This window comes from Chamaea fasciata, unplaced genomic scaffold (assembly GCF_029207755.1).
Source record: "Chamaea fasciata isolate MVZ Bird 193981 ecotype frontalis unplaced genomic scaffold, bChaFas1.0.hap1 SCAF_7, whole genome shotgun sequence".
In the NCBI taxonomy this organism is placed as follows: domain Eukaryota; kingdom Metazoa; phylum Chordata; class Aves; order Passeriformes; family Sylviidae; genus Chamaea; species Chamaea fasciata.
Window position 1 is genome coordinate 25,410,121 of NW_027094092.1, and position 14,647 is coordinate 25,424,767.

Sequence of the window (14,647 nt, forward strand, 5' to 3'; positions counted from 1 at the left end):
CACAACATTCAGCCCCAAATAGCTTTTTGTCTAGTTGTAAACACTGACTCCTCTGTGGATTAGTGCTTGGTGCTTCAGGAACCTGTTTCCTGCCCAGGACCAAGAGAAGGTGAAATGTGGTAAAAATGGGGCTGGGTTGCTGTAGGAGCCTTACCCTACCTTGGGAGCTGAATTAAGTGTTGCACTCAGGAGCTCGGTGATAAAGGTTTGTGTGAGGGTTCACTCGCGTATGTTTGGGGAGCATTCTCCTTCCTAACTTGCTCTTTCACCTCCCACCCGTTGAGATCTTTGTCTCGATTTGTGATTCATGTCTGATTCAGCCAAGTGGGTAGTATATTTGGCAGCAGGAATCTCCTGAGCTTGAGGATTCCAGGAACCTTTAATAAGGGGCAAGAACACAGAAACTGGCTGCTGAAAGTATAAAGTGCCTTCTATGACAAATTCAGGGATTTGTTGTTATTGTTTGGGGCATTTCTGTTTTAGCTATGGGAAAATATTGCACCTTGCTTCCCTACACAGAACCTTTGTGAATATTTAAGTTATATTTCTCCTAACAAATATGGTAAAAATGTCATGTATGCTTCACTTGCTCCATGTCTTGTTAGGTATTCTAAGTTCCATTAAATACCAGATGATCCCAAGCCTAGGACTTGTTATAGTCTGGATAATTATTTTAAAAAGTAATGGAATTATGGTCATCTGCAATCAAAGGCTTTTTCTATCTGCTTTAGCTATTTTAAAAGCATGCATGACTGTGTATGTATATATCTGTATATATTACTAGAAGAAACACTGAGGATAATTAAGATTTGCTTACATTTGGCATAAAAGTGTTAGCTAGTTCTGGATCTGACCAAGATGACTGCCTGCCTGTTTCAGATCTGCAAAGACAGCTACACTAAGCCTCAAACTGAAAGAACTCAAAACCAGAATCCCTTGATAGGCAAATTTTGTGACTGTAACCGGAAAGATACTGTGTTGCTCAGCAACTCTCACTATCTTTTTAAAATTTTTTTTTTCTTATATAACATCACTCAAATCCTCAGTTCTCTCCATGAGGTGAAACCATATGGTGAACTGTCCCAGAGCTGTACTCCTTGAAAAAATGAAATTTCTAATAACTATTGAAGCTGGTTATTTCCATGGTGCTGGGAAGCTGCACCCATGGAAAAGTCGTTGGTTTGGGCGAAATTGTGCTGATAACAACTTGTCTTGGTAGAGCGCTGAGATTTTGACAAAGCAGTAGATACTTTGCTTAAGTGTTGTGTGATTATTTTTTCAGCAGGTTGTAATTATAGTACTGTTGTTATTGACTACGTTCACACACAGAGAGAAGCATATCTAATTACACAGTAATTAAATTAGGCCAGTAATTTTCTTGGTTGTGATTTGCTCAAAATTATTTCTTACAGAAGCTTTTTATAGTAGTGGCAAGTATTGATTGCATTGAAACAGAGGAAAACAAAGTTTTATTTGGGCTAAACTTAGTACATTAAAATAATATGATTAATAACTTCAGACCTACATTTAAGTTCTTTACCTGTGTAGGTCCAATATGTCAGGTCTAAGACAAATAAAGTGGCAACACTAATGAAAGCAGGGAACAAACATATTAATTTCATTTTCTAAATGATTTAAATAATTGAAAAAATGGCATAAATAATTAGGAAAACAAATTAGCTTTCAAACTGTTTTCAGTTCTAATAAACTATGGTAAATAAAGCAGTCATGGATTTTGTGGGTAAAATTAACTCAGAGGTTTTAAAAAACATTTTAAGTAAGTGTATATACTATAGAAAGTTAATCTGGAGGCCAAGAAGGCCAATGGTTTTCTAGAATGCATTAGGAAGAGCATTGCCAGCAGGTCTAGGGAAGTGATTCAACCCTTCTACTTAGACCTCGTGAGGCTGCATCTGTGCTCCTCAGTACAAGAGAGACATGGAGCTCCTGGAGCAGGTCCAGAGAAGGGCTTTGAAGAGGATTAGGAGACTGGAGCATCTCTCTTATGAGGAAAGGCTGAAGGAGCTGAGCCTGTTCAGCCTCGAGAAGAGACAACTGAGAGGGGACCTCATCAATGTCTATCAGTGTCTCAAGGGAGGGTGTCAGAGGATGGAGCCAGGCTCTGTGCGTTGGTGTCAATCAACAGGACAAGAGGCAATGGGCAGAAACTGATGCATGCAAGTTCCACCTGAATATGAGGTAGAACTTCTGCAGGTCACCAAGCACTGGAACAGGTTGCCCAGAGAGATTGTGGAGTCTCCCTCACGGGAGATAGTCCAGAACCATCTGGATGCAGTCCTGTGCTGCATGCTCTGGAATGACCCTGTTTGAGTAGGGAGGTTGGACCAAATGTCCCACTGTGGTCCCTTCCAACCTGACCCATTCTGTGAAGCAATAATAAAACTATAAAAGACACAGAGTTTAAAAGAAACAGTTGTGAACAGAAAGTGATCACCTGCTCACACTGATACTTAAGATGCCTGTGTGAGTGATACTGTGAACCTCATGAGGATTTGTTGTGTCACTCAGAGTAATGTGGATGCTAGTGTGTGACCAGGAAGGAAGAGAAGAGGGGCAAGAAAGCCAACCCAGCAGAAAGGTGAGCCGCTGGAGAATGACTAATACTGTGCCTGGATAAGTCATAACTGATAATAAGTCATTACAGTTTAGTAATTCTTAGTGTTATTTTTGGGCCTGCTCATAGAAGGCAGTTCCCGCTATTGACTGATGACTTCCCAGACACTTTTCACTTTTCCAGACACTGTTGCTGTGGTTACTGTGCCCCAAAAGAGACCAACTCTCATCACCTTCTCATGTGCCTGCTGCTCACAGTGTTGGCCAAGATCCCTGGGCAAGGGGTTGCTCAGTGCTTCTGCAATTTGGGCACATGGCTGTTACAGGATTGTTTTGAAAGGCACATAGTAACTTTTTGATAATTACAGTTTTCTGTACTCCTTACAAGTCCCTGTCGAGGAACTTTGCTCCTTCTAGGAGTTGGTGAGACACTGAGTAGGCAGTGGCAACCAGCATTACAGATTAGATGTCAGCCCCCATGTCCCAGAGTGGCAGAATTTAGCCTAAATGATGTAAAGACTAAGAGAACAGTAGATAATGATGACTGACAATTAAGTACTCTTTCTTAAAGCCTTTTACGAGAAAAAAAAAAAGCTTACTAAAAAAAATTCTCATTATCCTTTTGTTTCTTGCTGTCATAATAGATTTCTTGTGTAGGCTTTGTACTAGTGCACCAAAAAAAAAAAAAAAAAAAAAAAAAAGACAACAGGATCTTGGATAAAGAAAGGCTGAAATTTACCTGATAAAAGGATTCAAGGGTCATTGTCCATGATAACTTAGCAGAACTTCCATGATGATTTACCAGCTCAGGCAAAAAACTATGCCCCCACTCTGCTGCTGATGGAATCGTGGATGTTTTTAAAGACCCTGTTGATTTATATTGAATTTTAGTGTTCTTTTGTTCTTTAACTCATAGTTTCAAGTAATGTGCTAGAATTATGAAAGCTGAATTACTTAATTTTTCTGATGGAAAGGTTTTTCTTATTCCCCCTACCCCCAAGGCTTCCTAATTTAGATGTGACTGATGTTTTTAGTTATTGTAATTGCTGCAAAGTGAAACAAATTCTTGTGTATGTTACCTGTTTGTCATTTCTAGCCTGAAGGTAGTTGCATGTGTTTCAGACATTCACAGAACTGAGATATTACTGTTTTCTTTCTACCCTTAAATAAGGGAGAGATTTTATTTGTTCTTCCACAGAACAGCAGAGGAAGGTTCAGGTCCCTGTCTATGTTTCCTTTAGGATGGGTGGCTCCCCTGTTCCTGAGGGATTCAGCATGTGCTCAGAGAGATGCTAGTTGTTCTGTAAAACACCAACAGCTACTAAAACAACCCAATCCAATTCAGGGAGTTTGCACTAATCTCTTCAGTGAGCTTGCCTATTAAAATTTTACAGCTCTTGTCCTGAAATGATGGGTGGGTTTCAGGAACGCCTGGTAGTTCCTGGAGATTTATTCTTGGGGACAGTGAGAATCTGAGCCCAAACTCCTTGAAATGGATGAAGCACCTCCTAGAGAGTTCAGTGGATTTTCACCAGGCAAGTCTTCGATGTATTTGTGCAGGCTCATCATGGCTGTGCCTCTGCACACTGGTCATGTGTGCAGTTGTGTGCTTATTATGAGAAGAGGCCTGGAGAAAGCTGTGCTCACACAAACCAGTGGTGCTCAGTTACTGCTGCTTTTTGCTCTTCCTTAATGGGTAGACATGATGGCAGCAGCCACCTTTGTCCAGGGTTCAGTAGGTTGGGAATACCTCACCTGGCCAGCATCTTGTTTGCATATGCACAGAGCAGGTCTCCACATCTGCTGCATGGATGTGTGCTTCTCTTCAGAGCTGTGCTTCAAATTTAGGAAAGTGAGTTAAGAGAGTCATCCAGGTAGCAGATCAAATACCAAACCACAGTTCCTTTGCGTGCAGTATGGCTGCATTGCATGAATTGCTTCTCGCGTTCTCTTCCCTGAAATTTTGTCCGTTTGCTGTCCAGACACACTTGCCATGGCGCAGACTGTCACTTGGCCTGCCCCATTGGCAGAAAACTTGCTTTTCCCTCTTTAGTGCCCCACACCTCTTATTGCACAAGGGAGTTTATATCATGTGTCAGTTAAAGTTCACATTGAGTAACTTAAATGCTGAGTCTAAGAATGTTAATATTTTTCATGTTTGCTTCTTGACTCTTTTGGAATGCCTTTCTTCTTATTGTTGGAAAACTCTTGAGCATATTGAGGCATATAAAACAGCATCAGTGATGTCAAGAGGATCTGATTCAGACAATCCTGTATGCAGATACAATACAGAGATATCTGAATTTCCCCTGAGAATCTAGAAGAAGTGAGGTCTTGGAGAAACCCAGGCAGACCAAAAATTCAAGAAAGACTGAAGACGGGAACAGAGGGAGAAAAGGCTGCAAATACAGATGGGCAGTGGCAGAAGCCCTCTTTGCCACTGCAGCATAAAACAGTGATTTGAAAAGCGCATAATGCTATTGCTAACAAAGAAGAAGAGATCTTGCTTTAGAAATAGAAGTGAGAATGATTCCTCCTACAGCAAGCACACAAAGTTTTCATCTTCCCACTCACACCACTGCTCTACCAGCATGCAGCCCTGCTTACATCCTGGCAGTTTGTACCCTGGGTTGAGTGAGCTGGGAGACTAGAAATTGAGGCAGAGGAAAGTGAAACTGCTTCACCCCTGCTGATGGCAACACTCCCCGCAAGACAGGTCTGAAGGCAGTCTTTTCCCTCCTAGCTTGAGCCTTCTGCTTTCCCTAGTTTGAGGGGGAGGTTTGCGAAGAGATTATATAAATTAGATAAGGTAAATAAAAATTGTCAGTGTCTATTTATTGGATGAGTAACTTAAACATCCAAGGCAGCTGTAACCTAAGCAGCCAAAGTCCACTTGAGCTAGGGCTGAATTTTGCCCATTGTCTCTCCTTCACGCCCACAGTACAAATAAAAGCTTCAACTTCTTAGTGTTAGGTGGGAGGCAGGAGGCAGGAGAGCCACTGGAGTGTAATGTTACATTGACAGTTGATGTGCATTCGTTGAGAATCTGTGCATACAGCAGTATGACAATCATTGGGAGACAGGATGCACTTTGTTAGGAGTGGAACATTATGATGTGTGGGGGGTATTTATGGCAGAGTTACGGAGCAATGTTGACTTTTGATTAAGGGATGGGGTAAAAGCAGTATTGCCCTGAAAACTGATCTGGAATCTTAAAAAACTAAATCTTTGGCAGGAGCTACATTCAAAGAGGTCATTTTACTTTGTAACGATGCTTTTTTCAACTATTGTTTAAATAACTTGGAGCTCTGTCCTTCTGAAGTAGAAACAGCAGAGTAGACTGAAGAGCTTCTGCTATCAGTGAAATCTGACAAATAAACTATACAAAAATAATTTCTTTGCTACTTGCAGAACAGTATTTACATTGCACTTTCCTCCAGAAGGAGGCTATGGACATGTTTAAGCAGTGTACAAGAGTCTCTCTCATCCTCACAGAACAGCCGCTGGGTCTGCAATAGACTCGAGTCACTATTCAGCACTTCAAGGCTGCAGTTTGGAACAGCTCAAGACAGATTATAAGAAATATGAAATCCAAGTAATATCGCACATGAACCCGCAGAAGTTAGTTATGAAATTGGAATTTAGCTAGAGCTAGTAACATCTGTGGAGTTGTAGTAAGTGCAACTGAGTCTTCATAATTCTCAAACATACGGGATTTTCTCTGTATGCTTCTTTTCACTGGCATGATATGTTTTCAAAAGTTATCATTACTGCATGGGGCGCATATGTGACAAAGAGTGACTTAAATGCAGCTTGAACTCCGTTAAAAATCAAAGTTAAATACATAAAAGCAATCTCATTTCAGAGTAAGTATGATCTTATGGCAATTATATCGTTGTGTCAGTTCAATTTGAAGCATAACTTAAAGCTTTCTTGTGAAGGCAAATCCTTAAAAAAATCACTTGCGTCTGTGGGTTCGTATATCCTCTTGGTACATTCTAAGATAACTGCAGGTTTTTGCCCTCACACAGGCACCAGTGTTGCTGGAGGGTACCTTGTAAGAAATGTGGCATAAGTTAATAAGTTTGGGGAAGTGTGGCCAGGTCAGAGTGATCTGGAGAGCAACATTTTGCCTGTATATCATTGCCTGCAATTTCACATTTTCAGTTTTTCACTTAGAGTGTAGAAGACAATAAAAATTAGGTATCCTGAGCACCTTCAAATCCATGGTAGAGAAGACGCAGTTGTTTTGAATGTGTATTTTTCAGTTGATGGGCAAGTACCTAAACTTGTTTTCAATGACGTTAATGCCTCCCATTGATTTTGGTGATTTCCAATTGGGCCATTGATAAACACTTCTGTAAATGCAGCCTAATCCTCAGATACACTTGATCTCAACAAAAACCCCCTCAGCACTAAACTGTCATGCCATAAGTATAATGCAGGTCCATTTTTCTTCTCCAGCAACAGGTTGTGTCCTAGTGATAGAAGAACTGAGCCTTCTCTCTTTGTTTGTAAAGCACTTTGGGATCCCTCCAAGTGTAGCATGAACACTAGTGGGCTGTGGTTCTCTCCCACCTGGGTTTCAGTTCCAGAGCATGAGGTTTTTTCACTTTCTACTCTTTTTTTTTTTTTTTTTTTTGCCTTTGCGACGGAGCACTCGGCTGCTCTTTGTGAGCAGCTGTTCTGTTTCCCTGTCTGCCTGCAGTGGTACCCAGACAGCTGCAGCCAAAGGTTTCCAGAGCAATGCCCAGCTTTGTTAAAATGTAACAGGATTGGGAAAGAGGGGAGGGAGTAGGAAAATTCATGACCTGGAGTAGATTCTACAGCACGCTGTCAAATGGGTGCTGAGGGACCTGGGTGAGCTCCGTGTCCAGCTAGAGATGTACTTTCTATGCATGTGCCACTGTAAGATTTACCTGCTGACTCAGGGAAAGCTGTTAATCATGAGGTGATGCTGAAGTTCTCTGGGAAAGGAAGCGTTGCTGACAGTGACAAGTAGCTTATGTGCATGTCTCATGGAAACTTAAATGTGCGTTTGTGTGCATGTGTGTGTTCATTCAGTATCTGCTGTCCACATACTGCATGACTCACACGCAGAGGGTGAGGTGTGGCTAAGAGCAGGACTGTGACGTGCAGTCTGACTTTTCTTTTTTTTTTTTTCCCCTCCTTATAGGCAGCTTTCCTGTGCATGGCAGGGCGTTATCTTTATTTGTCCATTCTTGGGTTTGTGTGCATATTTTTCCAACAATGATGATAGTGTTTGTTTTCTGGTTCCACCTTTGAGCACTTACACATTAGTGAGGAACAATTTAATGTGCACGAAGCTATGTAATACATTTGCGGCATGTCAGGACTTCAGCTTTTGCCCAACTTAAGATTTCTTTTCTTTTCCAGAAAAAGGCATGGCATACAATTAAAACCATGGTTAACTTACCAGTCATCAGCCCCTTCAAGAAACGCTACTCATGGGTGCAGCTGGCTGGGCATACAGGTGAGAGGGGTACCTTCAATGTGTTTGTTTCTGGAGTGAGGATGATTGCAGCAAGGAGAGCAGTCTTTCTCCGTTTCCTTCCTTCCTCAGGTAAAAAGGAAGCAGGCAATGTCACATAAACCTGTGAGCTAAAATGTATTTCATTTGTGGTGTGGATAGGGAAATGGGAGTGATATACCTGAATAATGAGATGAGCAGGGAAGCAATGGTCAGACTCAGGAGAAGGGCCAGGCTTGTAAGGTGATATGTGTAAAATACTTGTTAGAGGGAAACAAGAGGTTGGGGAGCTAAAGCCCTAATCTGTCTGATGCTGTTGGTTGCGGTATGGGATCGTTTCTCCAGACTGAGTAGCCTGTAGTTAGTTCTCTAGGGAAAAGGATTACAGTCCATACCTGTATATGCTTCAGCCCTGGAGAGGACAGTGTTTCTAATACCACTCCAAACCCCTCATCTGAATGTAGGTCCTTGGGTGGAAAACAAATGGGAAAATTGCCTTGCTGACCAGGTGTTTGTATTGTGAGTCTCTCATTGTTCACTGTACGAGTGCAAAGAACAGCTCAGTTGGTTGGTTCTAGTTTTGTGTCTGTAAAAATTGGTAGGTGTGCTCCTGATGTAGGCTTAGGTTCATTCGTAAGGCAAAAAAAAAACAACAAAGAGAAGTCATCGGGTTTGTGTCTCTCATGCTTCATATAATTCCTGTGCAGTGCTAGTGGGGGTTTATTAGTACACATGTGGGCAGGCACCTACGCTGCATCGTGCTGTAATGCAGTACGTGAACCACCTCTGTGTATGACAATGCCCTAATATGGTGCACGTCAAAGCTGTGCTGGGGAATTTACTGAGCCCGGGAAACTGAGTAGCTGCATTTTGCACAGTGTTGTTGTTGGGTCTGATCTGTATTACACAAAGTGCCAAGATTACCCAGTCTTAGTGCAGTTTTTCTTCACAGATGTGTGTGTGGAGTTGCCTTCATCTGTGCGGAGTGATGCGCTGGTCATGTAATCATAACCCTTCTGGAGACTCATATGTCAGGGTGGAAGCGGAGGGTAAAGAGTTTACTAGAAGCTGATTAGGAGAGATATTGTTCCAGTTTCCTTTTAGCAGTGTTCTGTGGTTGGGTTTACTCCATCCTTTTTGCAGCTGTTCTTCTCTGATATGATGGTTTTTTTCTGAACTAGAACCTGGGCTGTTACCAGCCTTGCCCTTTTGCTGAGGCAGTGCCTGTTCTAGGATTTGTCAGAGAAGAAGCAGTTTGCAATGGCTGAAGGATCCTGCTGTGGTAAAGGTTGAGTGTTATCTCCAGGATTAATGAGGCTCCTACTTTGGTGCCCAATTTATTTTGTGTAGGTTAAGGGGTGCCCCTGAATGAAACGTGTACTTTCCTCAGATGCTGTCTGGCAGGTTGCAGGACAGGAGAGCGTTTGGAAACTCTGGACAGGTGGAGGCTGATTACTGCTAATTGTGGCCTCTGCAGATGTCATTTGTCCTGGATACCATTCAGACCCAGGGCTGTAAAAAGCACTGGTGCCCTCCAGACTGTACCTGCAGGGCATTAGCAGATTAGCAGGTTTCCAGAGGAGAGGCAGTACCTGCAGGCAGACGCAGGCGCAGTCACAGCATGTGTGTGTGTCTGTGTATGTGTGGAAAGGGCAGTTCTTGACTTCTGGCTGTTTCTGCCTGTTTAACTATCACTGATTGACTGCGCTGCCTCTGTCCGGACACACTCAGCAGGTGTATCTACCCTGTGTGAGGATTAGGGACAAAGCCAGCGCTGGCAGTGTTATGCAGCTTTAAAATAGCCTGTCAGAGGATTAATGAATTCTGGCTCGTGGCTTCTTCCTGTGCATTTTAGTAAGTATAGTATTGTTTAACAACCTAGCAAAGACTAGCATGGGGAAAAACCCAAACAGCCCAATGACCTGAAGCAACTGCACTCCTTAAAGCTGTAAATTCTGACATGGGAATGTATCCAAATGGACTTTCGCTGTGAACAACTGTTTGTCCTGTGTGTTTTATTTTTTTTAAAAAGCATCTTATCTCTTCTCTTCAGGGGAAATCTTTAACTGCTGCCATGAGACTGAGATAGCTGAAGTTGGAACAGTGGGGGAACGGGTTTTTCTTTTTTGCTTGTCAATCTTGTCAGCAAGTGTTTGATTTTCTTTTTGTAGGGAGTTTCAAGGCAGCTGATAGTGGGAAGATTCTCAAACGCTTCTCGGAGAATGAAAAAGAGTGTTTTGAGCGATTGATGAAAGACCCACTACGCTCCTGTGTCCCTTGCTTCCATGGTGTGGTGGAGAGAGATGGCGAGAGCTACATCCAGCTGGATGACTTGCTTACTGATTTTGAGGGGCCAAGTGTGATGGACTGCAAGATGGGGATCAGGTAGGGTGAATGAAAGAGAATGTGTTTTCTCTGCGTTTGAAGGAAGGGGAAGATGTAGTCATGTTCACAGTCACCTTGGACAACCTGAAGACAATATGTCCCATTATTTCCAGTTTGTACATGGGTTCTGGAAACTTACTGATCTATAGCCTCAAAAACCACCCACATCCAGAAATTTTCAGGGGTGATTTAGGACAAATTTTCTCATTCTACAGTGGCCTGATAATAATACATGGGGAAAAAATTACATGATTTATTCACTGCCTGTTCATTGAATCTTTGTGTATGCAGTGATTCAGAAAGCCTCAGAAAGTAAAATTTCCATCTCCCAATGCAGATGACTGAATAGCAGTGTGAAAGCCCATTTCCAATGCTTGAATGTGTTGTTGCTGGTATGGATCTTTTCTTTAAAGAGTTGACCATTTGCTCAGGACTGACCTGTGTTTTTCCCTACTCTGATGTCTTGAGGTGTTGCCATCTCTTTCTTCTCCAGTTTCCTGATTCCTGGGGTCGTTTCACTAAATATGCCTGCACAGTCATTGCTCCGTGTACTTTGGTTTCCCCATATGCAAAACTGGGGCAATGATAAGGCTTAACTTCCCTGAGGCCAGTTTGTAAGCTGTAAAAAGAAATGTTGAGGAAGTCCTTAAGGATGTGTTGGGATGTGATGTTTGCAGAACATACCTGGAGGAGGAGTTGACTAAGGCACGAGAGAAACCAAAGCTGCGTAAGGACATGTACAAGAAAATGATTGAAGTGGATCCTCTTGCTCCCACGGCTGAGGAGAATGCCCAGCACGCCGTCACCAAACCCCGGTACATGCAGTGGAGAGAAACCATCAGCTCAAGTGCCAACCTGGGCTTCAGGATTGAAGGAATTAAGGTAATTCTTTCACCACTGCCTGTTCCTGGAGACGGAACTTTGTTTGATGTGTTGATTAATCAAAAACCTTGTGCACATGAATAGCCAGCTTTTCCAAAGGATTATGTGAAAATGCACTAACTGAAACCACAGAGTTCACTCTATTGCAGTTTTGAAGCATTCATTGTAACAGAGAGTGTCAATGAATTGAAGTTTCAAATACACATCAGCCATACTTGAATCAACTACAGAGACCTCACAGGAAGGACTCCAGAGGTACGCAGTACAGATAGAATGAAAATGAGATGGTTGTAAGGAGGAATTCAGAACAGAATAACTCCCTCTCTGCGTGCAATTACTCTTTTTATCCAGGAACTATACATATTTATTCCAAGTGAATCGCAGTAAAGTGGTTTTGTAGCAGTTATGTTTATTGGCAAAGCATGTTAAAAGCATTTGCTTAGATACTCTTGAGATCAAGGAAACCACTTTTCCTTTTAAATACATGGTAAGATCCAGTATAGATGGAGCTGGAATAAAGCCAGAACAATCCAAAATGAAATTTCTCCATCAGCCAAGTCCATCTGCTATTCTTGATGGATAAGTTTGTGCTCCTGTACCATTCTTAGGATATTACCTTATAGCCACAGTAGAACCTTAGCAATTTTCTTTCCTACCCATTACTTGCTTATCTTTTATAGAACCATAGAATGGACTGGGTTGGAATGGATCTTAAAGGTCTTGTAGTTCCAACCACCATGCTGTGGGTAGGGACAGCTTCCACTAGACCAGATTGCTCAGGGCTCCATCCAACCTGGTCTTCAACAATTCCAGGGATGGGGTACCCACAACTTCTCTGGGCAACCTGTTCCAGTGCCTCACCCCATTTGCAGTGAAGAAACTTTTTCTAATACCTATTCTAAACCTAATCCCACTATTAAAGGATCCCTTGTCCTGTCACTGCCAGCTCTTCTAAAAAATGCCTCTCCATCTTTCTAGTATCCTTTAGGTACTGGAAAACCACAATTAGGTGACCCCAAAGCCTTTTCCAGCCTGAAAAAAAACAGTTGGCTCAGTCTTTCCTCATAGGAGAGGTTTTTCCATCCCTTTAATCAAATTGGTGTCCTCCTCTGAACTTGCTCCAACAGGTTCATGTCCCTCCTGTGCTGAGGACCACAGAGCTGGATGCAGCACTGCAGGTGAGGTCCCATGAGAGAGGAATAGAGGGGCAGAGTAGAATCACCCCCCCCCCCCTTGCCCTGCTGCTCACGCTGCTTTGGATACAGCCCAGGATACCATTGGCTTTCTGGGCTGTGAGTGCACATTACTGGGTCATGTCCAGCCTCTCATCCACCAGCCCGCCCAAGCCCTTCTTAGCAGGGCTGCTCTTGATCTGTTCATCCTCCAGCTTGGGTTGATACTGGGGCCTATCCTGACCCAGGTGCAGCACCTTGCACTTAAACTGCATGATGCTTCCGTGGACCTACCTTCAAGCCTGCCTGTGTCCCTCTGGATGGCATCCCATCCTTCAGGTGTGTCAACTGCACCACTCCAGAAACTGGATTAGGTTTGTTTCCATTTCACAATTCAAGCACATAGAAATAAGGTATAAAAGACAGTGATGCTGATGAACAGAGGCTCCTTAAACCTCCTTCCTCTCTCCTTCGCTTTGTGTCTTCTCTCCTCCTTATTCACAGATTGTCCTGCTGTGGTACAGGAACTGGGGCTTCCAGCTCATGCAGTGCTGGCCCCCTGTGTGCTGTGCCACCCACTCCTGGCTGTTAGACACAGGCATCCTCATGCAGGAGCTGTCTGAGTGGTAGATGAGTAGATGATCTGGCTTCAGGCCAGCCAAAACATGGGATCCTGTCTTGCCCTTTAGCCAACTTATGATGTTACCCAGATACCTGTTTTATTCGTATACAACTTAGGTCTTTGTTTTTGTGCTAGCTGTAAGATTCAGGACAGAAGCGTCCTGCTACTGAAAAAAACAAGTATTTTTATGTGCTTCTGGAGCTACAAGTACGTAAGAGCAGTACATGAATTGGAGGTATCTGTAAACATAGAATATATGATTATCCATGTCTCCAAGAGCATCCCTGTTGCTTCAAGAGACACGAATAAGAGATTTTAGGCAATTTTCTTTCCTAGCTGTTACTTACTTATCTTTTATAGAATCATAGAATGGCCTGGGTTGGAATGGTCCTTAAAGGTCATATAATTCCAACCCCTGTGCTGTGGTCAGGGACACCTTCCACTAGACCAGGTTGCTCAGAGCTTCTCTGTGTAATGGAATCAAAAATCCAGATGATCTTGAGGCCTTTCATGTATGTTCTTAGAAAGATAGTTGGTGAGTGAAGATGTACAGATTTGAGTCCTGGAGAGTGACTGAGCTGAGAGAGAACAGGGGAGCTTCAGAAAAACCTCCTAGCTTGCTCTTTGTGAATTTGTTGGTTGTCAGAAGCAGGCACAGTATGACACACAGACTGTGTAGTGTTTCCCTGTAGAACACTGCTGTAACTGTGCACAACATGAATACTTAATCCTTGACTAAGCACAGGAAGTACTTTAGAGCACATTCCCTTTCTCTCTCCCTGTGCTGTTATGATGAATGTAGGTATCATTTTTAAATTTTTTTAGATGGAGAAAAGGTGGCAGAAATGGAATTGTTCAGGCAATACTGGTAGTCAGTACTCCCTACACTGTTCCACTGAAAGTGAAGTGTACATCCAGTTCTGTATTTTTGCAGAAAAGCAAAGCCATTCTGCTTGGATCCCCGTTTTGCTAGGAAAGCCTGTGAGAGTCAGTGGTGCCGGCTAGTGGTTGATGGGAGTAAGGGGATGTTCTCTCTGACTGGACTGGTAACTCCTGGAGTTAGCTGATAAGGTATGTTGGGTTTAGTCATTCCTGCCCCGTGGCTGCTTGAATAAGAAGCAAAAGCAAAGGACGTGAAATCATATAAGCCCTTTTGTGAACTGGCTGCTGATAAATGAGATCTGATTCACCATATGTACTCCTGCAGTAGTGGGGTACCTTTTCTCTTTGGGTTGATCCATTTCTTTGCTTCGCCTTGCTTCTGGATCTCTGAAATCAAGTCAAGTTTGTTTATGGGATTTGTCACTTTTCCTCCTATCAAAAATATTTTGACATTTGGTTTCCCTACAGTTGGAACCTGTTGCTCAGTATCTTGCACCTGCCTGATTCTAAATGTACATTTCCTCTCTGGCAGAGGCTCTCTGAGGGCCAGGCATTGCAAACATTTTCTCTACAATACTAAGCTAATGCCTGGGGCTGAGAGTTGGAATTTCTGTCTTCCCGTTCTGTCAGTGAATGTCT

General features: G+C 42.8%; 1 protein-coding gene across 2 annotated transcripts in view; it reads left to right on the forward strand.

Annotated features, from left to right (window-relative positions):
• ITPKA (inositol-trisphosphate 3-kinase A) overlaps nt 1-14,647 on the forward strand; it is a 40,019-nt gene that overhangs the window by 16,835 nt on the left and 8,537 nt on the right. For both annotated transcript variants that reach the window (XM_066188075.1, XM_066188076.1), the window contains 3 exons: nt 7,972-8,068; nt 10,237-10,450; nt 11,128-11,332. In XM_066188075.1, the coding sequence (XP_066044172.1) occupies nt 7,972-8,068; nt 10,237-10,450; nt 11,128-11,332 (516 nt within the window). The remainder of the gene's footprint in view (nt 1-7,971; nt 8,069-10,236; nt 10,451-11,127; nt 11,333-14,647) is intronic.